The sequence below is a fragment of the Dermochelys coriacea genome, chromosome 3 (genome assembly GCF_009764565.3).
Source record: "Dermochelys coriacea isolate rDerCor1 chromosome 3, rDerCor1.pri.v4, whole genome shotgun sequence".
Taxonomy (NCBI): domain Eukaryota; kingdom Metazoa; phylum Chordata; order Testudines; family Dermochelyidae; genus Dermochelys; species Dermochelys coriacea.
The window spans coordinates 67894774-67921498 of NC_050070.1; the positions used below are offsets into that span (position 1 = coordinate 67894774).

The following is a 26725-nucleotide window of genomic DNA, read 5'->3' on the forward strand; positions in this document are numbered from 1 at the left end:
TTGTTGACACTGATGAGGCCTCAGCTGGAGTATTGTGTTCAGTTTGGGGCACCACACTTCTAAGAAAGATGTGGACAAACTAAAGAAAGTCCAGAGGAGAGCAACAAAAATGATCAAAGGTTTAGAAAACCTCGCCTATCAGGAAATATTAAAAAACCTTGGCCTGTTTAAGTCTTGAGGGGGAAAAAAAGGACTGAGGTGGGAGCTGATAAGTCTTCAAATATGTTAAGGGTTGTTAGAAAGAGGAGGAGAATTCATTTGTTCTTCATGTTCACTGAAGGACAAGAAGTAATGGGCTTAATCTGCAGTAAAAGAGATTTAGATTAGCTATTAGGAAAAACTTTCTAACTATAAGGGTAGTTAGGTACTGGAACAGATTATCAAAGGAGGCTGGGAAATCCCCATAATCTGAGTTTTTTTTTTTTTTTTTAAAAAATCAGATTAGACAAACACCTGTCAGGGATGGCCTAGATACATTTAGTCTTGCTTCACCATGGGGGAGGATGGATTAGCTGACCTCTTGAGGTCCTTTTCAGCCTTACAGTTGTATGATTCTATGATTCTGGCAACAACGGATAAGTATGATCAGTCAAGCAGTCTACGCTCTTTACTATCCAACATAGATGCTATGGTGCAGTTTTGTTAAAGATGCAAATCTGAAACTGGCCACTAGCTGGCAGGCTGACATCTAAAATTCAGTTAGATTCTGCTGCCCTTGTAAACAGGAAAGCAACAGAAATAGATCTTTCATATATTTTAAAAGGCTTCCTTTTAGCAACACACAATGAGAATGCGCACACAGACTTCAAAAACATGATAGTAGCTTAGTTTATTATGTACATTGATTTTTAGCAAAGCTAGCACTATCATGGAAATAACACAATTTGCTTTTATACCAATAGGCTTGAATGTCTTTCAAAAAAGTAAGACTTTAATTAGTTGTTCCTTAACCTTTCCTTCAGAACAGCAGCTAGTTTATTTAAATGATCAGCTAACATTTACTCTTCTTCCCCCCCCCCCTCCCCCGGATATTTTTTTTTATCGGAGGGACATAAACCATAGTCTGCGTTAGCCAGTGATAACGCAGGCAAGGTCCACTACATTCTCCTTTACAGAGTATCAGCACAGGCTACCTTCCTTTTTTAGAGGACAGTCTTTTCCTTTGTAGAAGAGAATAGTCGTCATGAATGTTTTTCCTAACGTAAGTGCCTTAACATGGGAATGCTTGGGGGATCTCAAGATGGAAAACAAAAACATTTTACATTGAAATCAATATGTTTATTTCAAAAGCCAATTCAAAACAAATATTGTTACTATGAATTTTCCAGCTGAAACTTTTGTTAAAATCTACATTTTCCCATGGAAAATTTGTTTCAGCACAAATACATTTTTCAATGGGAAAATTTTTCAAACAATTTCAACCAGCTCTAATCCTTAGCAAGTTGGACAGACAGATGGACACATGCATCCACTTCTTAAAACATGCAGTTTGATATCTGTCGAATATTGCTTAGACTAATTTACATTTTAATCTGTTATAGCAAGGAAGGCTTAGTAAATCAGGAGTAGTTATCTTACTGCAGTAAAGTGTGTGTATATATATAGTGTGTTAAATCTCTTGAATTCAATGATGATTGAAATAAATCAAAAATTGGAACAGTTGAACCTAGGCAAAACCGTAAATGCTTACCATATAAATTAAAGTTGGAAAAACTGATTGTCATCTTTTCCCATTGATTTCAATAGAGAATGAATTTCTTCCTGTCCTAATTTCTCTCGCTTTCTACCTGTTAGCAGGAAAATGATAGGCTTCATGGAATAATAATCTCCCCTCTAGTTTAACTATATAATCTTAATTTTAAAAGACCATAATTCTGAAGCACATTCTGAAATTTTGAAAAAGACCTTGGAGTTTTCATTTATGAACATTCTTCCTGACTTTGCTTCCACTTGAAACTAAAATACCTTTTAAAATATTGAGGCCCAGTCCTCTAAGCTCTCTGGGCCTAGAACGTCCATTGGCGTCTGTGAGAATTCCACACAAGGATAGGTTCTTAATGGGACTGAATTTACTGTTAGCAAAAGGGGCCAGACTCCAGGCAGTTGCAGATACCAAAACCCTCTCACCACCACCCCTGGTGCCCAGCTAGTGTGTCTCAACCCAAACCTGAGAAGCAGGACTTTGATAGATGACAAAGTTATTCAATCTCTATAGCTGTAGAGAAGAACAAAGGTCCAGTGGTTACAGAGATAGTCTGGGACATGGGAAACCTGGGATCAATTCTTTACTGTGCTGCAGGCTTCCTGTGTGATCTTGGGTAAGCCATTTAGTATCTCTGTCTGTTTCTGCTGCCTATAAAAATGGCAATAATACCCTCACAGGGTGTAAATACATTATAAATTATAAATACATTAAAGATTGTGAGGTGCTCAACTACTACAGCAATAAGTGCGGTTTAAGTAGCTCAAATAGACAGCTACCTAGGTGAGTCCTTGGAATCGGTCTGCCAGCAGGTGTGTTTAGTTGTTGTTGTTTGTTGTAAAATAGTACAATTAGTATATAAACAGAACTAGGCTCAGCCCATCACTCACACAGGACAAAAAAAACGAGGAGTACTTGTAGCACCTTAGAGACTAACACATTTCTTTGGGCATAAGCTTTCGTGGGCTAAAACCAACTTCACTGCATGCATCAGGTGGGAAATACGTAGGAAGATGTATATTTTTTTCATGTTGTGTGTGTGGTGTGTGTATATATCTTCCTATTGTATTTTCCACTGCATGCATTCAATGTAGTGGGTTTTAGCCCACGAAAGCTTATGCCCAAAGAAATGTGTTAGTCTCTAAGGTGCCACAAGTACTCCTCTTTTTTTTTTTTGCTGTTACAGACTAACAGCTACCACTCTGAAACCTGTCATATAGGACAGCTAGCAGCCATAAGTCGCCAACCCTTTTCAGTCATTCCTGTTGTCCTGGCCTGGATTCGAATGGGCAGAGTGACTTAATCTGTACAGTTTTATATCGCCTTTTCACTCCTCTATTCTAACCAGAGCCAGAGTGTTTCAGCTTAGACATAAAGATCCTCTTCAAAAGAAACAAAAAACTGAACCAAAGCAGCCGCATAAAATATGCAAAACACAATTGTTTGAGTAACTGTCCTTTCAAGATGATTTATCACAAGCTTCAGTATTTATATTATGTCTTGGTGGAAATGTCAACCTTTTACATTGCCTTGATTTAGCCTGAACAAACCTGAATAATACGTAATACAGGTGAATGGGAAGGCAAAAACACAATAGCAGGGATCTGACAACTTTTTAAGAGAAAGAGAATACGCTATTTTCTAGATAAAAATAAAGGTTCCTCCTTATCCACTCATGGATTTCTTTGAACTCCTGTAAGAGGAATAATTTAGACAGTTTATTTAACATGATGCAATATGATTTTTATCCTTCTCTCAAATCAGTAGGTAAGTTACTTTCAGGTTTATCTGGCATATTGACGAGCACTGGTGAAGCATTGCTGTAGCACAGAGCTGTACTTGTTGTTCCATCGGGCTCAACGTATTTTAGCTTCTGGCACTCACTTTTCATGGTCTGAACTTTCTTGTCATATATCTCAAGGCAATGTTTTATGCTGTATTTGAAAATCAGATAGCTCAGTTCACTTACATTTAATACAATGCACAAGCACGAAGTCACCACCACAAAATAGAGGAAGACTTTCTTCTCTGTGGGCTTGGAGATATAGCAATCTACTGTATTAGGACATGGCCTCATGTCACATTTCACAAGGTGTGGCACGTTGAATCCACCATACAACTTGTAAAACAAAACTAGGAAACCAATTTCAAATCCTGTTTTGAAAATGAGGCTGATGAGATAAGTGCATAACAGTCCACCATTCATGCTTCCTGGGCTCTTGTAAAGTTTCTTTTTGTGTCGCTTTTCCCTGTTCTCTCGATAGGCAACATGGAGAACAACCAAAAGAGAAGGGGTGGAGACCATGATCAGTTGCAAGGCCCAAAGCCTGATCTGGGAAACAGGGAAGAAGTGGTCGAAGCAGACGTTTTCACAACCCGGTTGCCTGATGTTGCACTCGAATTCCTTCAGTTCATTCTTCCAGACATTTTCTGCTGCCACAACATAGACAAGCAAGCGGAATATAAACACAATAGCCAACCAGATCCTGCCAATTCCTGTTGAATATTTATTCACTCCACTTAGGATGTCTCGCAGGAATCCCCAGCTCATGTTTTTTTCTGAAGGAAGGACAAAATGCTGTAACAAACAAACATACGTTAATGATTTCCCATTGTCTGGATAAAGAACAAAAAACAAATGCATCCACGCTGAATCGTATTAATATAACTAGTATCTAAACCAGCCTAAAATAATTAAGGTCAAAGTGCTGTTCCTAGATTCACAGGGCAGGTTTTAGATCTGATATTTGGTACCTCCTATGGTTGCTAATACTGAGAACAGTTTAACAGCAAGTGTAGGCAAGACCAAATCATGTTAGGCACCACATCAGACACTGAGGTTCAGCCTTGCTCTAAACATGCTATAAATACAAAGCGGGACTGTTCTTATGAACGTTAAGAGAAATCATAAAAATGTCCCAGGAAAGAATAGTTTGACTATTTAGGACCCAGTGAGCTCCCAGGAATCAAGGCTAAAGCTACCATGTGCTCACCATATGATATAAATGGGGCGGGGGGAAGGCAACCATAAGGAGTATGGTGTCCTAATAGCATCCTCCAGTCAGGCTGCACAGATGAATCTGTTCTATCATAGGATGTGGAGAAGCACCTGCAATGACCATCATTAAAAAGTAATAATTTTGCTAACAGATCTCAGTTAGTAGAACAATAAATAATAGAACAATATCTTAATAGAAGGAAAAGCAGATCTCTTGGGTGTGTCTTGAATAATAGCAATTGCAGACATTTTATGGTGATGATTGCATATGAAAAAATTATGGGCCAAGAACATCCCAGGTGGTGGATGCATTTGGCTCCACAATTTGAAGCATAATGCTAAAGATAAGATCATTGTAATCTCTCTCTAATATAAATGGATGGAAAATCTTATTTATAAAAGTTTTGGTTATTTTTGTTTTGGTTTCATTTTTTCCCTCCTTCTCGCTGTTCCATTTACAGGCTAATATGGAGTGGGAGTTACTTCATTGTCCTTCATTACCCTTAGCTAAGCACATTTGTATGCAAGAAAACGTGTCTGAAATCCTCCTCAAAGGTTAATGTCTATGTGAATGATTAAAATGAAATACTGCTCTGTAAAACAAGGATTAGTTTTCATCATAGAGAGAGTCACCTGGCCCATCTGTCAATATTTGCCAACAGCAAATCCATATAACGTCACCCAACAGTCTTTGTGAGCCCTTTAAGCAAAGCCAAAATAAGTTGCATCTGATAGGCAAAATGTATTGTCAAACAAACAATCAAGCCTATAAAACCATCAACATAAGAGATGTTCCAAGCCCCAGGCTTCTTTCTGTCCTTTAAAAATGGTAGATTTAGTGCCAACATTCATCTTCTCTGGATTTGTGTTTAACTCATGTTCCGTTACATTCAGCCCCAGCCTCTGTGCTTTATGGGGGTGCAAAATTTGTCATGCAGTTCAGTTGCTGTAAAAGGACTGTATTTGTCTGCTTTTTGTGGATCATTTGCATAATATTAACAGATTCATAGATTATAAGGCCAAACAGGATCACTGTGATCATCTAGTCTGATTTCCTATATAACACGTAGGACTTCCCTAAATTTCTACTTGAACTAGGGCATATGTTTTAGAAAAACATCCACTCTGGATTTTAAAATTTTCAGTGACAGAGAATCCAGCACAACCCTTGGTAAATTGTTCCAAAGTACTGGGGGTTGGGGCAATGGCACTATATGTGAAAGAAAGCACAGAGTCAAATGAAGTAAATATCTGAAATGAACCAAACCTTATCATAGAATCTCTATGGATAGTAAGTCCATGCTTGAATAATAAGAATCTATCACTAGGGATATACTACCAACCACCAGACCAGGATGGTGATAGTGACTGTGAAATGCTCAGGGAGATTAGAGAGGCTATAAAAATAAAAAAACTCTAATAATGGGGGCTTTCAACCACCCTCATACTCACTGGGTACATGTCAGCTCATGACATGATGCAGAGATAAAGTTTCTTGACACCTTAAAAGATTGTTTCTTGGAGCAGCTAGTCCTGGAACACACAAGAGGAGAGGCAATTCTTGATTTAGTCCTAAGTGGAGCAGAAGATCCGGGCCATGAGATGAATATAGCTGAACTGTGTGGTAATAGTGATCACAACATAAAATTTAATATCCTGGGTGGGGGAGGGGGACACCAAAGCAGCCCACTATGGTAGAATTTAAACTTCAGAAAGGGAAACTACACAAAAATGAGGAAGTTAATTAAACTGAAATTAAAAGGTACAGTGTCAAAGGTGAAATCCCTGCAAGCTGCATGGAAACTTTTTAAAGACACCATAATAGAGGCTCCATATAAATGTATACCCCAAATTAAAAAACATAGTAAGAGAACCAAAGAAATGCCACTGTGGCTAAACAACAAAGTAAAAGAAGAAATGAGAGGCAAAAAGACATCCTTTAAAAAGTGGAAGTTAAATCCTAGCAAGGGAAATAGAAAGGAGCATAAACTCTGGCAAATGAAATGTAAAAATATAATTACAAAGGCCAAAAAAGAATTTGAAGAACAGCTAGCAAAGGACTCAAAAAGTAACAGCAAAATTTTTAAGTACATCAGAAGCAGGAAGCCTGCTAAACAACTATTGAAATGCTAAAGAAGCACTCAAGGAAGATAAGGTAATTGCGGAGAAATTAAATTAATTATTTGCATCAGTCTTCAGGGCTGAAGAGGTGAGGGAGAGTCCCAAACCTGAGCCAGTGTTTTTAGGTGACAAATCTGAGGAACTGTCCCAGATTGAGGTGTCATTAGAGGAGGTTATGGAACAAATTGATAAATTAAACAGCAATAATTCACCAGGACCAGATGGTCTTTACCCAAGAGTTTTGAAGGAACTCAAATGTGAAATTGCAGAACTACTAACTGTAGTTTGTAACCTACCATTTAAATCAGCTTCTGTACCAGATGACTGGAGGATAACTAATGTGATGCCAATTTTTAAAAAGGTGTCCACAGGCAATCACAGCAATTACAGGCTGGTAAACCTAATTTCAGTACCAGGCAAACTGGTTGAAACTATAGTAAAGAACAGAATTATCAGACACATAGATGAAAATGATTTGTTGGGGAAGAGTTAACATGGTTTTTGTAAAGGGAAACCATGCCTTACCAATCTACTAGAGTTCTTTTGAGTGGGTAGGCAAACATGTGGACAAGGATGATCCAGTGGACAGAGTGTACTTAGATTTTCAGAAAGGCTTTGACAAGACCAAAGGTTCTTAAGCAAAGTAAGCTGTCATGGGGTAAGAGGAAAGGTCTTCTCATGGATCAGTAACTGGTTAAAGGATAGGAAACAAAGCGTAGGAATAAATGGTCAGTTTTCAGAATGAAAAGGAGTAAAGAGTGGTGTCCCACAGGGGGTCTATACTGGGACCATAACTGTTTGACATATTCATAAATTATGTGGGAAAAGAGGTGGCAAAATTTGCAGATGATACAAGACTACTCAAGATAGTTAAGTCCACAGCAGACTGTGAAGAGCTACAAAAGGATCTCACAAAACTGGGTGACTAAGCAACAAAATGGCAGACGAAATTCAATGTTGATAAATGCAAAGTAATGCACATTAGAAAACATAATCCCAGCTATACATATAAAATGATGGTCTAAATTAGCTGTTACCACTCAAGAAAGATCTTGACGTTGTTGTGGATATTTCTCTGAAAACATCCACTTATTGTGCAGTGACCATCAAAAAAGCTAACAGAATGTTGGGAATCATTAGGAAAGGGATAGCTAATAAGATAGAAGATATTATATTGCCTCTATATAAATCTATTGTATGCCACATCTTGAATACTGCATGCAGATCTGGTCGCCCCTTCTCAAAAAAGATATATTGGAGTTGGAAAAGGTTCAAAAAAGGGCAACAAAAATTAAGAGTATGGAACAGCTTCCGTATGAGGAGAGCTTAATAAGATTGGGACTTTTCAGCTTGGAAAAGAGACGACTAAGCGGGGATATGATAGAGGTCTCTCTATTTGCTACCACCACCTGGGTGTATGCTCAGTTCAGCATGTTCTCCACCCAATGCTCCTCTACAAAGTTGGAGAACTGATTCAGAATCTCTGACTCAGGTAATGCGGGGGGGCGGGGCAGGGGGTCTCTTCATTATGCTTCGATGGGGCCTTGTCTTGCTAGATTGGCTCAGATGCATGGGATGTCCCCTCACCAGGATTGGGGATCTCCCCTATTACTCCGATTAAGTATGGTGTCAGTACCACAGTGTATTAGGCTTGAAGCCAGAGATCTACCGCAGCCACCTACTTAAAGTTTCAAGGAAGGCCTCAGGATCATCAATGGGCCGGATCTTGTTTTGGTAAGTCTGATGGGGTGGCAGCATGGGTGGTGTGTGAGACTTCTGTTTGGGGAGGCTTACACGCGAGTGCTGGAAGCTCCCTGGAAGTGGAGGGGTCCATTGGTGCCCAGTCCGTGGCCCTGCCTCTCCAATGTCCCACCCCCACTCTGCCTCTTCCCCCAAGGTGCCCCCTGACCACTTGCCTCTCACTCCTCCTCCCTGCCTCTTCCCCCAAGGCCTGCCTACCTGCCACTCACTCCTTCCCCACACCTCTTCCTCTAAGGGCCCGCCTGCCCACACACCACTTGCTCCTCTCCGCAGCGGAGAGGAGTGAGTGGTGGATGGGTGTTTCAGGGAAGGAGGCAGAGCAAAGGTGGAACCTCGGTCCAGATGCCAGTGGCTCCCTCATTCTAGGGAGCTTCACTTCCGGGACCCGAAAGGTGACCCAGCATGCCTCCAAAGGAAGGTGACCCATGCCACAACTGCAGCATTTGCCCTGCTGCATGGCCAGCCTTTTCTGGGGAGGCTTAGTCCCCGTAAGCCTCTTACACGTGCTGCTCATGGGTGGCAGTCGCAGCTGGGGCAGGGTTTGCTGGCTCTGTGGGAGCGGGTGGCCATAATATCGTGACCACCTGCTGGACGAACTCTTGCTGCTGCTGTTGCTGCTGGGCCACTAGCCCCTGGATCAACTGCTGCTGCTGGTTGGCCATTTGCAGAAGGAGTTGTTGCTGCTTATGATGATGGGTGTTTTGTTTGGCCATCGGTTTTAGTAGCTGTTCCATTTCCATTTAGCAAGAGTGCGGGCTGCTTGAGGGTTTCTTTCTCTCTTTTTTTCTTCAATTCCCTTATGCTGGGACTAGGGCATCTACATGCATTCTTCACCAATCTGTAACAGGCAGATTGAAGAGCTGGACTGCCTAGTGGTTACAGCGCATGGCTCTCAGCCCCATGCTTGGTTGAGGAGCCTCAGTTTTTAAGGCCGGGGGGTTAGGGGGACCTGGACCCTCCCTCTCCACTGGGTCGCAGCTCAGGGCCGTGTGTACGTCAGCCCCTAAACAGGGGAGGCCCTCCCAGAAGAGACTCTAAATCCACTGCCCTGAGTTACTTCCGACCAGTCTGTTTAGTTTGGAGCATGGACCCTCTAGCCTAATTTGCTAAGCGGCTTGCTTCCTGTAGGGACCTCTCTTGTGTTGTGGGTTGTGCCTTACCACAGTCCCAAGCTTCTTTGGGCAGGGCAGCTGCAAGCTGGGTGAAGGCAAGCCCCCCAATGTCTATGGGGTTCGCTCACTCAGTTACCTCAGATGCTGGAGACTCCTAGGTCCCCTTCTCAGTCTCTCTTGCCTGGAGAGACAGTGCTTACTCCCAGATGGCTGCCTTGGCTGGCAGGCTAGTGACCCTTCCCCTCAGACAGGAGGTAGCTAGCTCCTGCCTCTTCAACAATCAGCCCCAAACTAAGCCAGGACCCCTCTTTTTCTCCCCCCTACAGCCCTGGCATTGACTGTAGGTATAACAGGCTGGGGCTTGCTTTAACCCTGCTATGCTGGTGGGAAGTTTCTCTGCTTCATCACAGTTAGCATGCGGTGTGACAGGGCAGGATTTTTTAACTTCCTCTTCTGGGGAGAATGGGGTAGGATATATATATTACAAATGGAGTTTGAATTTATGGATCTTGTATATATTAATATTTAAATGAGCATATTGTATACAAATGAATATTCTGTTAGCATACTTACCCCAATACAGATAAATTAAAGTGTCCAAATATTTAAAAAGTTTAATTACAAATGTGTCTGAAATAATTAAAACAAACAGTAAAACAATAACTGCTATTGTCTAACATGCAACTAAGTCACTATAACTGTATAACTATATCTCCCCGTGTGTCCAAGTAAATATTTTCTAAAGCAGCCTACACATTTTAGATATAATTCCCTTTGTAAGATGTAAACATTCTAACAGAAGGATTACAGTGTAATGGTGTTTTCTGATGAATTTTACAGTTTTACTAAGTGCTATTAAGACACTAACATAAGTTAATATGAATGTAATCAGAGGATGAGATCGTGTGAGATTTCAAGCAAGTGGAGTGAGGTTGTCCCCAGGTTCAAGTGTTCAGGAACAGGTTGTCCAAAATTGTGGAAGCCTATTATAGAAAGAGGTGAAATTGCATATGACACTTTCTCTGCTAGCCATAGATATTCCCAGTAACAACAAACATTGCATTTCCAATAACAATACAAATCAAATCTTAAAATACATGCCTTTTTATCCACTCTAAAGCTTGCCATGGGTTGGTAAAATACCCAGAAATAAGTAGTTCTGTGAGATTTGGTTTGACCTGATTTATATAAGTGCCAACAATAGTTATTTTTATTATCAAGTACATAATCAAAGGAGCAGCACCAGACTTCTTCTCTGACATTAACCTTCTGGACATTCTCTTAGCTAGACATGACTGGGTATTTGTTTTCATTGTTCTTTGATAAAAATGATTTCTTCTCTCACTAAATGGTGTAACGCTTTCTTTATGCCAGTCTCCATACACATTATCTTCCTGCTGATTTCAAAGGAAGCCATAATGTAAATTTTTAGCTGTGTGCCAAAACCTGTGCAGTGTGTTATAGCACACTCCAGTTTATGCAAATACTTGCTACATGCTGTCTAAGCAAATTCCATTTAAAATTCAGACTTCTGTGTAGGAGCCAACTATCCCATGATATTAGACTGAATTATTTTTCCAAAATTATAGACATTTGCTGGGAAGTTCTTTTACCTGTAGATCATTGTTGCATTTTAAATCCTCCACTTCTGTACTGGGTATACATCATTTCATAGTTTAACATATGCCCTAACCTTTATCACAGAAACCTGGCTATGTTTCCTATGTGTTTCCCCACCATCCTTGCTATAGAGATCTTCTTTTATACATGTCCAGTATCACCAGCTGGATGGGGAGCCCCTAGCAGTGCAATTCCCATCAAAGCTAAAAGGGGGCTATAGTACAGACAACAAGGGCAGACACAGGGCCTCTATCTAGCGAGGCCAGGCGTTCATGTTCCACATGGATCTTGGACTATATGCTGGTTTGGGGGCCCAAAATCCCTTGTTCTGCAAGAGGAGGAGCAAATCTGCCCTCACAGGAAACTATGCCAGGGAAACACTCTGAGGAGGACTTGCAGCGTTTCCAGTCCCCTGTCCCTTTCATTTTTCTCCCTACTTTTTACTCATTAGCTGTAGAGTCAATACAACTATGGGAGAGTGAGCTGGAGTCTTCTCTGTCCCCTGCATCTTTAGTAGGATTGTTTGTTCAATTCCAGTCCAGAGTCTTAGTTGCTTAGATTCATTCTGGCTCTGACAACGCTAACAGAAGCGTGTGCTCAGCATAAGCTGCAAAATCTTAGGGCATATCTACCCTGCCCCTCCATTTGGACTATGGGAGTGCGAATAGCAGAGTGCACCAAAGTGTTGCACTGTATCTCTCCCATGTGGGGGGCTGAGGGCCTGAACTAAAAGATTCCTACTTCACATTAATGTAATCCTGTTTGACAAGGGAAGTGAACTGACTAACAAAAAAATAAATATGGTCCCACTTAATAAAACACAGACAAGAAGATTAGAGATGTGCCAAGTAGGTTTTCCTTTTCTAACATTAGGTAAATTACTCTTAATCTCAGCCCTGGTCTACACTACGAGTTTAGATCGAATTTAGCAGCATTAGATCGATTTAACCCTGCACCCATCCACACAACGAGGCCATTTTTGTCTACTTAATGGGCTCTTAGAATAGATTTCTGTACTCCTCCCCGACAAGGGGATTAGCGCTGAAATCTACATCACCCAGTCAAATTTGGGTTAGTGTGGATGCAATTCTACAGTATTGGCCTCCAGGAGCTATTCCACAGTGCTCCATTGTGACTGCTCTGGACAGCACTCTCAGCTCGGATGCACTGGCCAGGTAGACAGGAAAAGCCCCGTGAACTTTTGAATTTCATTTCCTGTTTGCCCAGCATGGCAAGCTGATCAGCATAGGTGACTGTGCAGATCTCATCAGCAGGGGTGACCATGGAATCCTAGAATCGCAAAAGAGCTCCAGCATGGACCGAACAGGAGGTATGAGATCACAGACAGCTGCAGCGGCACAGGAGCTAGCAAACAGAGCTCTAAACAGGGGAGTTTGACTGGGAGTTTGAAAAGGGGGTTTGGATTGTGGTGCTTGTTTGGGGTTTGTTTTTGCTGGGGGGGGTGGTCTTTTTGGTGTGGCTTGTGTTTCCCAGATTAACAGGATTTAGGTGGGAAGGAGATGACAGATACAGAGGCAGCTGTGGGAGTGACTCCTGCAGTGAAAGACACATTGAGGATGACTGGATGTGGAAGCTGTGGTATGTACATGATCCTGGAGGGGGGAACCGGTAAGAGTTTTTTCTGCATGAAATGCCGTCTGATAGAGCCGATGGAGGAAAAGATCCGAGGTTTGGAGATGCAGGTGGAAAGTCTCGTTGAGTTTAGGAAGGGGTTTGAGCAGATGATGGAGCAAAGATATGAGGTATCTGAAGGGAAAAGATCAGACTCACAGATGGAACCAGGGCTGGGGAATTTTGAGGAGAGACTGGATGGGGAAAGTGGTCAGTGGAAACATGTGACTCAAAGAACCAGGCAAAGAAAAAGATGGGCTAGTGAAGGAGAAATAGAGCTTAGGAACAGGTTTGCAGAGTTGGAAAATGAAGAAGGGGCTCAGCAGGTACTTGTTGAAGGTGGAAGGGTAAGGAAGAAGAGAAGAGAGGCTAGCCCTATAGAAAAAGGGGAAGAGTCAAGGGAGCCTACACCAAATATGAGCCCCAGGAGGATACAGGATGGGTTGAAGAAGATTGTAAGGGCAAATAGGAATGGAAAGAACTTGCAGCCAGAGAGAACAGGGGAGACACTGGAGAATAGCACTGTCACCAGGAAAAGGCAGGTCTATGTGATCGGGGACTCTTTATTGAGAAGAATAGACAGGCCTGTAACTAGAGCTGATCCTGAGAATAGAAGGGTGTGCTGTCTTCCGGGTGCTAAGACACGGGATGTAGACCTGAGGTTGAAAAGGATCCTAAAGGGAGCGAGAAAGAATCCCCTAATTATCCTTCATGTGGGAGCAAATGATACGGCTAGATTCTCGCTGGAAAGTATTAAGGGAGACTATGCTAGGCTGGGGAAGACGCTTAAGGAAATTGAGGCTCAGGTGATCTTTAGCGGGATCCTTCCTGTTCCTAGAGAAGGGCAACAAAGGTCTGACAAGATTATGACTGTCAACAGATGGCTTAGGCAGTGGTGCTATAAGGAGGGCTTTGGGATGTATGACCACTGGGAGGCATTCACGGACAGAGGTCAGTTCTCTCGGGATGGACTTCATCTCAGTAGGGAAGGAAATAGACTTCTAGGATCGAGGCTGGCACAACTGATAAAGAGAGCTTTAAACTAGGAACTGGGGGGAGATGGATGGGAGATGTCCAGAAAATCTCCACGCCAGATTTTAGCATTGAGAGGGAAGAAGATGAAGTAAGAATGGATACAGCCGTGGGTAGGAGAATGTATATAAGGAGTGAGGGCGGTGTGGATACTAGTCTAATAGGTTATACTGGATGTAGAATGACTGTGCCTAATAGGGTACAAAATGTGAGCGAGGCCAAACAGCAAAAATTAAGATGTTTGTACACCAATGCGAGGAGTCTAGGTAACAAAATGGAGGAACTAGAGCTACTGGTGCAGGAAGTGAAACCAGATATCATAGGGATAACAGAAACATGGTGGAATAGTAGTCATGACTGGACTACAGGTATTGAAGGGTATGTGCTCTTTAGGAAAGACAGAAACAAAGGTAAAGGGGGTGGAGTAGCATTGTATATCAATGATGAGGTAGAATGTAAAGAAATAAGAAGTGATGCAATGGATAAGACAGAGTCTGTCTGGGCAAAAATTACATTGGGGAAGAAAACTAGTAAAGCCTCTCCTACGATAGTGCTTGGGGTGTGCTATAGACCTCCGGGATCTAATTTGGATATGGATAGAGCCCTTTTTAATGTCTTTAATAAAGTAAATACTAATGGAAACTGCGTGATCATGGAAGACTTTAACTTCCCAGATATAGACTGGAGGACCAGTGCTAGTAATAATAATAGGGCTCAGATTTTCCTAGATGCGATAGCTGATGGATTCCTTCATCAAGTAGTTACTGAACCGACTAGAGGGGATGCCATTTTAGATTTAATTTTGGTGAGTAGCGAGGACCTCATAGAAGAAATGGTTGTAGGGGACAATCTTGGCTCAAGTGATCATGAGCTAATTCAGTTCAAACTAAATGGAAGGATTAACAAAAAATAAATCTGCAACTAGGGTTTTTGATTTCAAAAGGGCTGACTTTCAAAAATTAAGGAAATTAGTTAGGGAAGTGGATTGGACTGAAGAACTTATGGATCTAAAGGTAGAGGAGGCCTGGGATTACTTTAAATCAAAACTGCAGAAGCTATCAGAAGCCTGTATCCCAAGAAAGGGGAAAAAATTCATGGGAAGGAGTTGTAGACCAAGCTGGATGAGCAAGCATCTTAGAGAGGTGATTAAGAAGAAGCAGAAAGCATACAGGGAGTGGAAGATGGGAGGGATCAGCAAGGAAAGCTACCTAATTGAGGTCAGAACATGTAGGGATCAAGTGAGACAGGCTAAAAGTCGAGTAGAGTTGGACCTTGCAAAGGGAATTAAAACCAATAGTAAAAGGTTCTATAGCCATATAAATAAGAAGAAAACTAAGAAGGAAGAAGTAGGGCCGCTTAACACTGAGGATGGAGTGGAGGTTAAAGATAATCTAGGCATGGCCCAATATCTAAACAAATACTTTGCCTCCATCTTTAATAAGACTAAAGAGGATCTTGGGGATAATGGTAGCATGACAAATGGGAAGGAGGATATAGAGGTAGATATTACCATATCAGAGGTAGAAGCAAAACTGAAACAGCTTAATGGGACTAAATCGGGGGGCCCAGATAATCTTCATCCAAGAATAGTAAAGGAATTGGCACCTGAAATTGCAAGCCCATTAGCAAGAATTTTTAATGAATCTGTAAACTCAGGAATAGTACCGAATGATTGGAGAATTGCTAATATAGTTCCTATTTTTAAGAAAGGAAAAAAAAGTGATCCAGCTAACTACAGGCCAGTTAGTTTGACATCTGTAGTATGCAAGGTCCTGGAAAAAATGTTGAAGGAGAAATTAGTTAAGGACATTGAAGTCAATGGTAAATGGGACAAAATACAACATGGTTTTACAAAAGGTAGATCGTGCCAAACCAACCTAATCTCCTTTTTTGAAAAAGTAACAGATTTTTTAGATAAAGGAAATGCAGTGGATCTAATTTACCTAGATTTCAGTAAGGCATTTGATACCGTGCCACATGGGGAATTATTAGTTAAATTGGAGAAGATGGGGATCAATATGAACATCAAAAGGTGGATAAGGAATTGGTTAAAGGGGAGACTGCAACGGGTCCTACTGAAAGGCGAACTGTCAGGTTGGAGGGAGGTTACCAGTGGAGTTCCTCAGGGATTGGTTTTGGGACCAATCTTATTTAATCTTTTTATTACTGACCTTGGCACAAAAAGTGGGAGTGTGCTAATAAAGTTTGCAGATGATACAAAGCTGGGAGGTATTGCCAATTCGGAGAAGGATCGGGATATTATACAGGAGGATCTGGATTACCTTGTAAACTGGAGTAATAGTAATAGGATGAAATTTAATAGTGAGAAGTGTAAGATTATGCATTTAGGGATTAATAACAAGAATTTTAGCTATAAATTGGGGATGCATCAATTAGAAGTAACGGAAGAGGAGAAGGATCTTGGAGTATTGGTTGATCATAGGATGACTATGAGCTGCCAATGTGATATGGCTGTGAAAAAAGCTAATGCGGTTTTGGGATGCATCAGGAGAGGCATTTCCAGTAGGGATAAGGAGGTTTTAGTACCGTTATACAAGGCAATGGTGAGACCTCACCTAGAATACTGTGTGCAGTTCTGGTCTCCCATGTTTAAAAAGGATGAATTCAAACTGGAGCAGGTACAGAGAAGGGCTACTAGGATGATCCGAGGAATGGAAAACTTGTCTTATGAAAGGAGACTTAAGGAGCTTGGCTTGTTTAGCCTAACTAAAAGAAGGTTGAGAGGAGATATGATTGCTCTCTATAAATATATCAGAGGGATAAATACAGGAGAGGGAGAGGAATTATTTCAGCTCAGCACCAATGTGGACACAAGAACAAATGGGTATAAACTGGCCACCAGGAAGTTTAGACTTGAAATCAGACGAAGGTTTTTAACCATCAGAGGAGTGAAGTTTTGGAATAGCCTTCCAAGGGAAGCAGTGGGGGCAAAAGATCTATCTGGCTTTAAGATTCTACTCGATAAGTTTATGGAGGAGATGGTATGATGGGATAATGGGATTTTGGTAAGTAATTGATCTTTAAATATTCAGGGTAGATAGGCCAAATCCCCTGAGATGGGATATTAGATGGATGGGATCTGAGTTACTATAGAAAATTCTTTCCTGGGTATCTGGCTGGTGAATCTTGCCCATATGCTCAGGGTTTAGCTGATTGCCATATTTGGGGTCGGGAAGGAATTTTCCTCCAGGGCAGATTGGAGAGGCCCTGGAGGTTTTTCGCCTTCCTCTGTAGCATGGGGCATGGTTGACTTGAGGGAGGCTTCTCTGCTCCTTGAAGTCTTTGAACCATGATTTAAGGACTTCAATAGCTCAGACATGGGTGAGGTTTTTCATAGGAGTGGGTGGGTGAGATTCTGTGGCCTGCGCTGTGCAGGAGGTCGGACTAGATGATCAGAATGGTCCCTTCTGACCTTAGTATCTATGAATCTATGATTGCTGTATCGGGAGATGAATCCGTGCTATCAGAACTCCATTTCAAAAGACGAAATGCCAAAATATTTGAAAAAATCTCCAAGGGCATGAAGGACAGAGGCTATAACAGGGACCCACAGCAGTGCTGCGTGAAGCTTAAGGAGCTCAGGCAAGCCTACCAAAAAACCCAAGAGGCAAATGCCCGCTCTGGGTCAGAGCCCCAGACATGCCACTTCTATGATGAGCTGCATGCAATTCTAGGAGGTGCCCCTACAACTACCCCACACCTGTACATGGACTCCTGCAAGGGAGTCTCATGCAACAGGGATGAGGATTTTGGGGATGAGGAAGATGAGGAGGAGGGGGAGGTTGAAGATGGTGTACACCAGGCAAGTGGAGAAACCGTTCTCCTCAACAGCCAGGAACTGTTTATCACCCTGGAGACAATACCCCCCAACCCAGGCTCCCAGACCATGAAGGCAGAGAAGGCACCTCTGGTGAGTGTACCTTTGAAAATATAATACACGGTTTAAAAGCAATCGTGTTTAATGATTAATTTGCCCTGAAGACTTGGAGTGCATTCGCAGCCAGTACAGCTACTGAAAAAGACTGTTAACGTGTCTGGGGATGGAGCGGAAATCCTCCAGGGACATCTCCATGAAGCTGTCCTGCAGGTTCTCCCAAAGCCTTTGCAAAAGGTTTCTGGGGAAGGCAGCCTTATTGCATCCTCCATGGTAGGACACTTTACCACAGCAGGCCAGTAGCACGTAGTCTGGAATCATTGCATAAGCAAGCATGGCAGCGTGTGGTCCCAGTATTTGCTGGCATTCAAGCAACATCCATTCTTTATCTCTCTGTGTTATCGTCAGGAGAGTGATATTATTCATGGTCACCTGGTTGAAATAGGGGAGTTTTATTAAGGGGACATTCAGAGGTGGCCATTCCTGCTGGGCTGTTTGCCTGTGGCTGAAAAGAAATCATCCCCGCTGTTAGCCATGCGGTGGGGGGAGGGGTGAAGCGATCATCCCAGAGAACTGGGTGTGGGGGAGATTTAGTTGGGTTTGTGCTGCACGTTAACCCAAAAACATCAGCCCCTCCTTTTAAATGGCCAATGTGTCTTTTTCAATTTTAATCTCCCTTTTTTCCTCATGCAGCTGCAAATGTTTCAACGCTGCGACTAGCATCTTCATCCCAGAGGCTAGTGTAGATAAGAAGGCGAAAAAACCATGCTCACGATGAAATGTTCTCTGAGCTCATGCAGTCCACCCAAACTGAAAGAGTCCAGCAAAATGTGTGGAGGCAGACAACGGCAGAGTCCAGGAAAGCACAAAATGAATGTGAAGACAAGTAGCAGGAGCAACAGGATCAATAGGAGAGGTAGCCGGATCAAAAGGAAAGGTGGCGGCAGCATGATGAAAGGAGGCAGGATGCAATGCTGAGGCTACTGGACGATCAAACTGATATGCTCTGGCATATGGTTGAGGTGCAGGAAAGTCACAGACCGCCACTGCAGCCCCTGTGTAACCAACTGCCCTCCTCCCCAAGTTCCATAGCCTCCTCACCCAGACACCCAAGAACACGGGGGTGGGGCCTCCAGGCACCCAACGACTCCACCCCAGAGGACTGCCCAAGCAACAGAAGGCTGGCATTCAATAAGTTTTGAAGTGAGTGTGGCCTTGTCTTTCCCTCCTCCCCCAGCCCACCCGGTGCTTCCCTCCTCCCCCACCTCTCCTGAGCTACCTTGGCAGTTATCCCCCTATTTGTGTGATGAATTAATAAAGAATGCATGAATTTGAAACAACAATGACTTTATTGCCTCTGCAAGCGGCAGAGGGGGGAGGGGAGTTGGCTTACAGTGAAGTAGAGTGAACCAAGGGGGCGGGTTTTCATCAAGGAGAAACAAACAGAAGTGTCACACCAGAGCCTGGTCAGCCATGAAACTGGTTTTCAAAACTTCTCTGATGCGCAGCACACCCTACTGTGCTCTTCTAACCACCCTGGTGTCTGGTTGCATGTAATCAGCAGCCAGGCAATTTGCCTCAACTTTCCACCCCACCATAAATGTCTCCCCCTTACTCTCACAGATATTGTGGAGCGCACAGCAAGCAGTAATAACAATGGGAATATTGGTTTTGCTAAGGTCTAACTGAGACAGTAAACTGCACCAGTGCACTTTTAAATGTCAAAATGCACACTCTACTACCATTCTGCACTTGCTCAGCCTATAGTTGAACAGCTCCTGACTACTGTCCAGGGTGCCTGTGTATGGCTTCATGAGCCATGGCATTAAGGGGTAGGCTGGGTCCCCAAGGATAACTATAGGCATTTCAACATCCCCAACAGTTATTTTCTGGTCTGGAAAGTAAGTCCCTTGCTGCAGCTGTTCATACAGACCAGAGTTCCTGAATATGCGAGTGTTGTGAACTTTTCCCGGCCATCCCATGTTGATGTTGGTGAAACATCCCTTGTGATCCACTAGTGCTTGCAGCACTATTGAAAAGTACCCCTTTCGGTTTATATACTGGCTGCCTTGGTGATGATAGGGATATGGGTTCCATCTATTGCCCCACCACAGTTAGGGAATCCCATTGCAGCAAAGCCATGCACTGTGACCTGCACTTTTCCCAGAGTCACTACCTTTGATAGCAGCAGTTCAGTGATTGCATTGGCTACCTGGATCACAGCAGCCCCCACAGTAGATTTGCCCACTCCAAATTGATTCCCGACTGACCAGTAGCTGTCTAGTGTTGCAAGCTTCCAGAGGGCTATTGCCACTTGCTTGTGAACTGTGAGGGCTGCTCTCATCTTGGTATTCTTGCGCTTCAGGGCAAGGGAAAGCAAGTCACAAAGTTCCATGAAAGTGCCCTTAAGCATGCGAAAGTTTCGCAGCCACTGAGACTCATCCCAGACCTTCAACACTATGCCGTCCCCACCAGTCTGTGCTTGTTTTCTGGGCCCAGAATCGGCGTTCCATGGTATGAGCCTGCCCCATTGCCACCAGGATGGCCAAATTGCCAGGGCCAGACTTTGAGAGAAGTCTGTGTCCATGTCCCCATCACTCTCATCACTGTGCTGCCATCTTTTGCCTGCTTTTGCAGGTTCTGGTTCTACATATACTGCATGATAACGTGTGGGGTGTTTACAATGGTCATAACTGCCGCAGTGATCTGAGCAGGCTCCATGGTATGGCGTCTGCAGGAGAGCAGAGTTGCAGGGAAAGCGGTGGTTGGATGACCAGTTTTGCAGACCTACTGCACTGTCTGCTGCCAGAACACAATAGCTGAGCGAGCTGCATGCTTGCCGTGGTATGGTGAGACAAGAGCAGCCGAGCAGAGTTGCAGTGGAAGCGGCCCTGCGAGACCACCAAGAGAGCAGAGTGACAGCGGAAGCGATGGATGACGACGGTCATATAGAGGACCTGTGAGGTGGATTCATAGCATCAGGAGAGCAGAGTGGCAGCTGAAGAAGTCATTAGATGACGACGGTTTGCAGTCCTACTGCAGCGTTTGCTGAAAGCAGTATGGCGCCCGCATGGAAAAAAGGAGTGAAACAATTGCTTGTTGTTGCTTTCATGGAGGGAGGGGAGACTGATGATGTACCCAAAACCAACCACAACAATTTTTTTGCCCCATCAGGCATTGGGAGCTTAACCCAGAATTCCAATGGGTAGCAGAGACTGCGGGAACTGTGGGATAGCTACCCACAGTGCAATGCTCCAAAAGTTGATGCTAGCCTCGGTACTGTGGACGCACTCCGCCGACTTAATGCACTTAGTGGGGACACACACAATTGACTGTATAAAATCGCTTTCTAAAAAATCAACTTCTATCAATTAGACCTAATTTCGTAGTGTAGACATACCCTCAGAAAACCAGGTTCTGCATTAACTGCTGTGAAAACAGCTTATAGGTCAAGTCATCATTCCTACCAAGTAACTTTTTTTACTTAAGGAATCCTCATAAAGGCAGTGCGGGAATTTTAGGAGGTGTATTGGATCGGAGTAAAGAAAGCCTATATTTCTTGTCTGATGAATATCTATGCTGCAGCTCTTTGTTGGGGGTGGGAGTAGCTGGGGAATCAGCACTTTTGAAAAGGTGCCACTTGTGAATTTAGGAATCTATCTTCAGGCCCTTGCTTTAGAAAATCTTTGCCAGTGTTTCTGTATCAGGGAGTGCCTACATAGAAACTGGGACTAGAAAAAATGTTCCTTACGCCTTGCCCCACAATCCTACACTGAGAACAGGCTGAAGAAAAGCACAAAGGAAAGACCTGTCCAGGGAGAACTGGGGATAAGAGCTTGGAGGGAACTCTCAGAAAGCCCTTAGGAAATGTATAGGCCCCAATCTACTGAAAGAGCAAAGAGGAGGAAGAGTTTAAATCATGTAGCTCTGATATAGAATAGATACCGAAAAGGGTTTTAGTTAATGAAGACTTATTTACATAGTTACTTGATTAAATGCTCCTTTGGCTGAAATGAGACTTTTAAATAAAGTGATTGTTGGACACACAGCTATACTTTCTGGAGCCATTAATTCCCAACAAGCTCTAGGCAACAAAATGTCAGTGTTTTTACATCTGTAGTCTTCCCTGTGACACTGGCTGAGTGTCAATGGGACAAACTTCAGCTGAGCAGGTCTATAGAGTGACAGAGCTTGTTTTGTGGCATTTCTCAGGGTGACAGGCAACATTTCTGCCCAAAGGAGATGGAAATGTGTCCTTAAAAGGAAAAAAAATGTTTATTTTATGTACAATTGCTGCTATATGGCAATGTAGCTTTTAACTGATGCTCAGGTTGATACTGTACAATGCCATTCATTCTTCAAAGGCTTAGACTTTGCAGACAGGGTTAGTCATCAGTTAAAGAATAAAGCAAAAAGACAGTGATTCAGTAGATGAGAGGGAGACAGTAGACTTCCTGATGGAGCAGGACATGTGAGAATGACAAGCAGCTATAGGGAGAGGGGTTGGGGAGGCCAAGCATGGTGAACAGATGGACCTGCGACTAGAGAAGATGAAGCCATTGTGTGAGGAGTCAAATCCAGAACAGTCTAGGGATTCAGAAAGACTATAAAATAGGAACTGAAATAGTCAAGTTGGGGTGTGTTTGTGACAAGAGGGAGATCACAATAAGGGGGAGTTTTGGCAATGTTCCAGAAGAGGGGAGATAAATGAGCAGAGCAAGTTAGAGATGACTTCTAGTCTTAGCAAAATTATATTCTGCGTTAAGCAAAGGGAAAGTCTAAGGTGGATTTATACCTGGAAGGAAGATTTCACTCTTTAGAGCATCCAAGAGTAGAATGATTGGTGCAGCATTAAATGAGCAGAAGGAAGAAAGACAGTTGAATGAGGAAGCAGAGGGATCAGAGAGTACGTTGAGGAACATGTAAGATTGGTATCATCTGTATCGAGGTGATGTCCAGCACCGAAGCTAGCAATGAGAAGTCACAAAGGGTGTCAGGAAAAGAGAACAAGAAGAGGGCCAAAGATGGAGCCTCCAGAGTGGAAGGGATGAAGGAAAGATATCATCTCTATCAGAAATGAAAAGGGAGTCATTATAGAGAGTTCAAATCAGCAGAGGAGAGGGGGCTGAAAAGGAAAGAGTTTCTTGTTCAAAATACTCTAGAAAAGACAGACTGAACAACATGATTGTATGGAAAGCTGCACCATTAATTGCTAAGCTGGCTGAATATCATTTATTGAAAAATGTATTTGAATAATGCCACGGTTGAATGAATTATTCACTGAACAATTGTATGATTCAGTCAGGTCTATAGCAGCTTGAATAATATGCATTGACTAATGCATCCAATGAATAGCTTATTATTTGATTAATAATTTCCCCCAGATTTTGACCATCTTTGCTAACTATGTTAGCAGTAGAAAAAGTACTTTTGTACAGAGGAGAATGGGGAATTAGGAAAATGTGAGGGGGAAATGAGCCAATAGCAAATGGAGCTAATCTATCAGGAGTTTGTGGGGGCGGAGAAATAGGGATACTTTCAGGAGATACTGGTGAGGGAAGGACACTGGGAGTCACCAGGGGAGCACACAGAGAAGGAGTGGGGAGTATTTTGTTGCTGTACAATAAAAGCAGAGGAATGCAGAGGTGGAGCAGAGAGGGCAGATTGTCAGCCTGGGAAGTCAGGGTGAGGCCCACAAGTTGTGTGTACAGGCTTCGAACTGGCCTAGCAAGCTGTGCAATGGTGACATTTTTTTTCTGTGTAACCATTGTTGATTTAAAATATCAATTCTGTTCACTATAAGACATAGTCTTTCTTTATGGGTGGCTTTTATGACAGAGGAGAGAAGGTGATGGAAATCATTGGGAAAGACACTAAAGGAGCGGGGCGGGTGCTGAGAGTCACTGAGGAGGGCACAGGAAAACAGAAGGTGGAAAATAAGTTGAGACATCAACTTCCCTGTGGGGACAGTGTAGTCTAGTGACTAGAGCAAGTTACAAGATGCCAGACCTGATTCTATTCAGAGTCACCCTGATCAAGTTACTTATGGATTAACTTTCAGAGGTGCTAAGCACCCACAAATCCCATTGAAATCAATGGGAGCTGTAGGTGCTCATCACTTTTGAAAATCAAGCCACAACCCTCAGTGCCTTAGTTTCTTTATCTGTAAAATGGGGGTGATAATACCAACTTTGAAAATTGATTTCTGATGCTTGGGTGAAAGGTGTTATGGAAATGCCAAGCATAATAATTTAACACTGGGAAATTATTTGTGTCTAGGGTCTTTCATTGTTCAGATACTCCCTTGTCTGTCCTAAAATGAGTCAAACTGAAATAAAAAATGTAAATTTCAATACTCATTGTTTTTGGAAGCCTACAAGAAACTAGCTGGCTAAGATATTTACTTCTTATATTCCATTAGCAAACAGACCTACCTCCACTGAACTGCATACTAGCCCTAGTTGATTATTATTTATAATATGGCAGTGTCTAGCAGTGCCATTGAAAGAAGGACCCCATTGTTATAGATATGTCACAAACACAGAGTAAGAGACAAAGTCCCTGCTCTGAAGAGTGTACAGTCTAAAGAGACAGACAAAAGGTAGGAGGGAAATCAGAGGCAATGTGATTTACCAAAGGTCATGCAGCAGATCAATGGTAGAGTTAGGACTAAAACCCAGTCTCTTGTATCCCAGTCCAGTATCTGAGCCACGGTAGCATGCTGAGTTATTATTCTGCCTTCTTAATATTAACCTCTCATTACATCAGGTCTAGCATTAGCTTGTAAGCTCATCAGAGCACAACTCATGTCCTTTTATCTCTCAGGAGGAGGCACTTAGCACTCTTTTGGGCGCCACAATAAGTAATTTTTTAAGCAGAATTTCCATACTTCCCATGCAAGTAGAATAGTGGTTAAAATGTGTATGTATAATGTGTAAAAACACTAGCCTGGATAGGTACTTGCTAAATATGTACAGGAATGGTAGTGAACAGAAGTAAATGGAGGAAGGCTGGTCATTTGGTTGTGGCCCTGGAGTGGCACTCAGTAGAGTTTTGGGTTTATTCCTTGCTCTGCTATTGGCTTCCTGTGTAACTCTGGGGAAATCATGTAATCTCTCAGGGCCTCCATTCTTTGTCTGTAAAATAGGGGTAATACTTCCCTTTTCCACTCTGTCTGTCTTGTCTATTTAGACTGTGAGCTTATCAGGGCAGGAGCTTTCTGTTAGTGTGTGTGTGTATACTCCCTGCCACAATGGGATCCTGTTCTCGGTTGGGGCATCAAGGTGCTACTTTAATAAAATAATTAATAATGATAATAAACCATTTGGGTATAATTGCTCTGCTACAGACTCCCTGGGTGACCGGGGGCTAGTCACTTAATCCTTCTATGCCTTAGTTCCTCATCTCCAAAGTGGGATAAATATTTTTTCTCTATCTCTTTGGGGGAGCGTGAGGGTCAATTAATTGATACAGTGTTTCCCAAATTTTTGAAAACTTTCATCAGAAAAATTAAACTAATCATCTACCTCCATTCCTCAATAGCCCAGCCTTGTGCTGCTAAATATTGAGGCATTCAGCCATGATGGTGATGAATACCATACCAGAATCTAGACATGTTACTCAAAGCCTGATTCAGATCTAAATAAGGCACATTTTTAAGATCAGCTGACAATTTATTCTTTAAATCAATACACCTGCCCTCCTTCCCTACCCACCCCCAGAGAATGTGTGGAAAGATCAAAATAGTTTGTATGTAGGGGAGAATATCATCCACAAACTACCTCCTCTGTGTTTGTCAGAAGCTTAACTCTGATGAACTCTTTTTTATAGCTTGTAGTTGCATTGCTTCATCTCACTAACATTTTATATTTACATTTGAGAAATTAAAAGCATCATTTAACAACCCAGCAGCTATCAAGTATGATGTTCTGCCAGAGTATGGTGTGTTTTATTATTTTCCACATCACAGGACTGATTCTGGGGGGAACAGTAACTATCAGCCATTGCCTTTTCTGTGTATCTTAGTAAATTAGGTAATCAAAAATGATACTTGAAATGTCCAGGATTACATAAAATGCCAAAGTAGCTGTGTCTGCTCCATATCTGCACAATAAATATTGCAGTTCATTTCTGTAAGGGTGGTCAGAGGACAAAAGTATTACAATCACAAGGCAAGGGATTTCAACATTGGAACTTACTGAAAAAAAATAAATTAAAACATACGGACTGTGGGTCATAGATGGCTACGTTCCAGTTTGTAACAATTAAATTGTTTAAAAAGTAGATCAACAGTGCATGGGAAATCTTACCACCATTTTACAAGGCTTATACTTAATTAGAATTGCATATACATTTGACACTTTCTGGAAGGACACTTTCTTAAACCTATTATCCTGATTGTTGATAAACACAGACAACCTCCCCCCTAACCTGTTTCTTATTGAATAAAGACACATTTTATCAGAACAAGAAAATCTTACTTACCTGAACAGCAACAGGTGATGATTAAAATTGAACCAGCCGTTTTCTAGTACCATTAACAATTAATTACTCATTTCCCAGAAAGGGAGTAATTGCTTTAAAGCTGTGAAAATGGAGTCCAGTTGTTTCCTAGGTAGTATAATCTAAACAGGTGTAACCTGATCAGTTGTTCTGGCATATTATTCAAATGAGTATTACAGTGTGTCTAGTGCTGTCAGGAAGATGTACAATGAGTAACTTGAGACGAGAAACAATTATTTAATGCTATACATGTAATTTTTCTCTCTTACCCATCCACAAATATTAACTCTAATGAAGAGCAGCAGTTCTTTGCTTCTTTTCTTACACTATCACAGGTAGCGCCTCAACAG

The 26725-nt window shown here is 42.3% G+C and overlaps 1 protein-coding gene across 1 annotated transcript; it reads right to left on the minus strand.

Annotated features, from left to right (window-relative positions):
• Positions 1-810: 810 nt before the first annotated feature.
• GJB7 (gap junction protein beta 7) lies at positions 811-26509 on the minus strand. Its single transcript, XM_038396514.2, has 2 exons — positions 26358-26509; positions 811-4280 (listed from the first exon to the last, which is right to left on the minus strand). The coding sequence occupies exon 2, from the start codon at positions 4251-4253 to the stop codon at positions 3447-3449; it is 807 nt and encodes a 268-aa protein (XP_038252442.1). The 5' UTR covers positions 4254-4280; positions 26358-26509; the 3' UTR covers positions 811-3446.
• Between the last annotated feature and the right edge of the window lie 216 nt (positions 26510-26725).

Coding starts and splice junctions, on each gene's coding strand:
- GJB7 (XM_038396514.2), bottom strand. CDS start 4,253: ATGAGCTGGGGATTCCTGCGAGACATCCTAAGTGGAGTGAATAAATAT.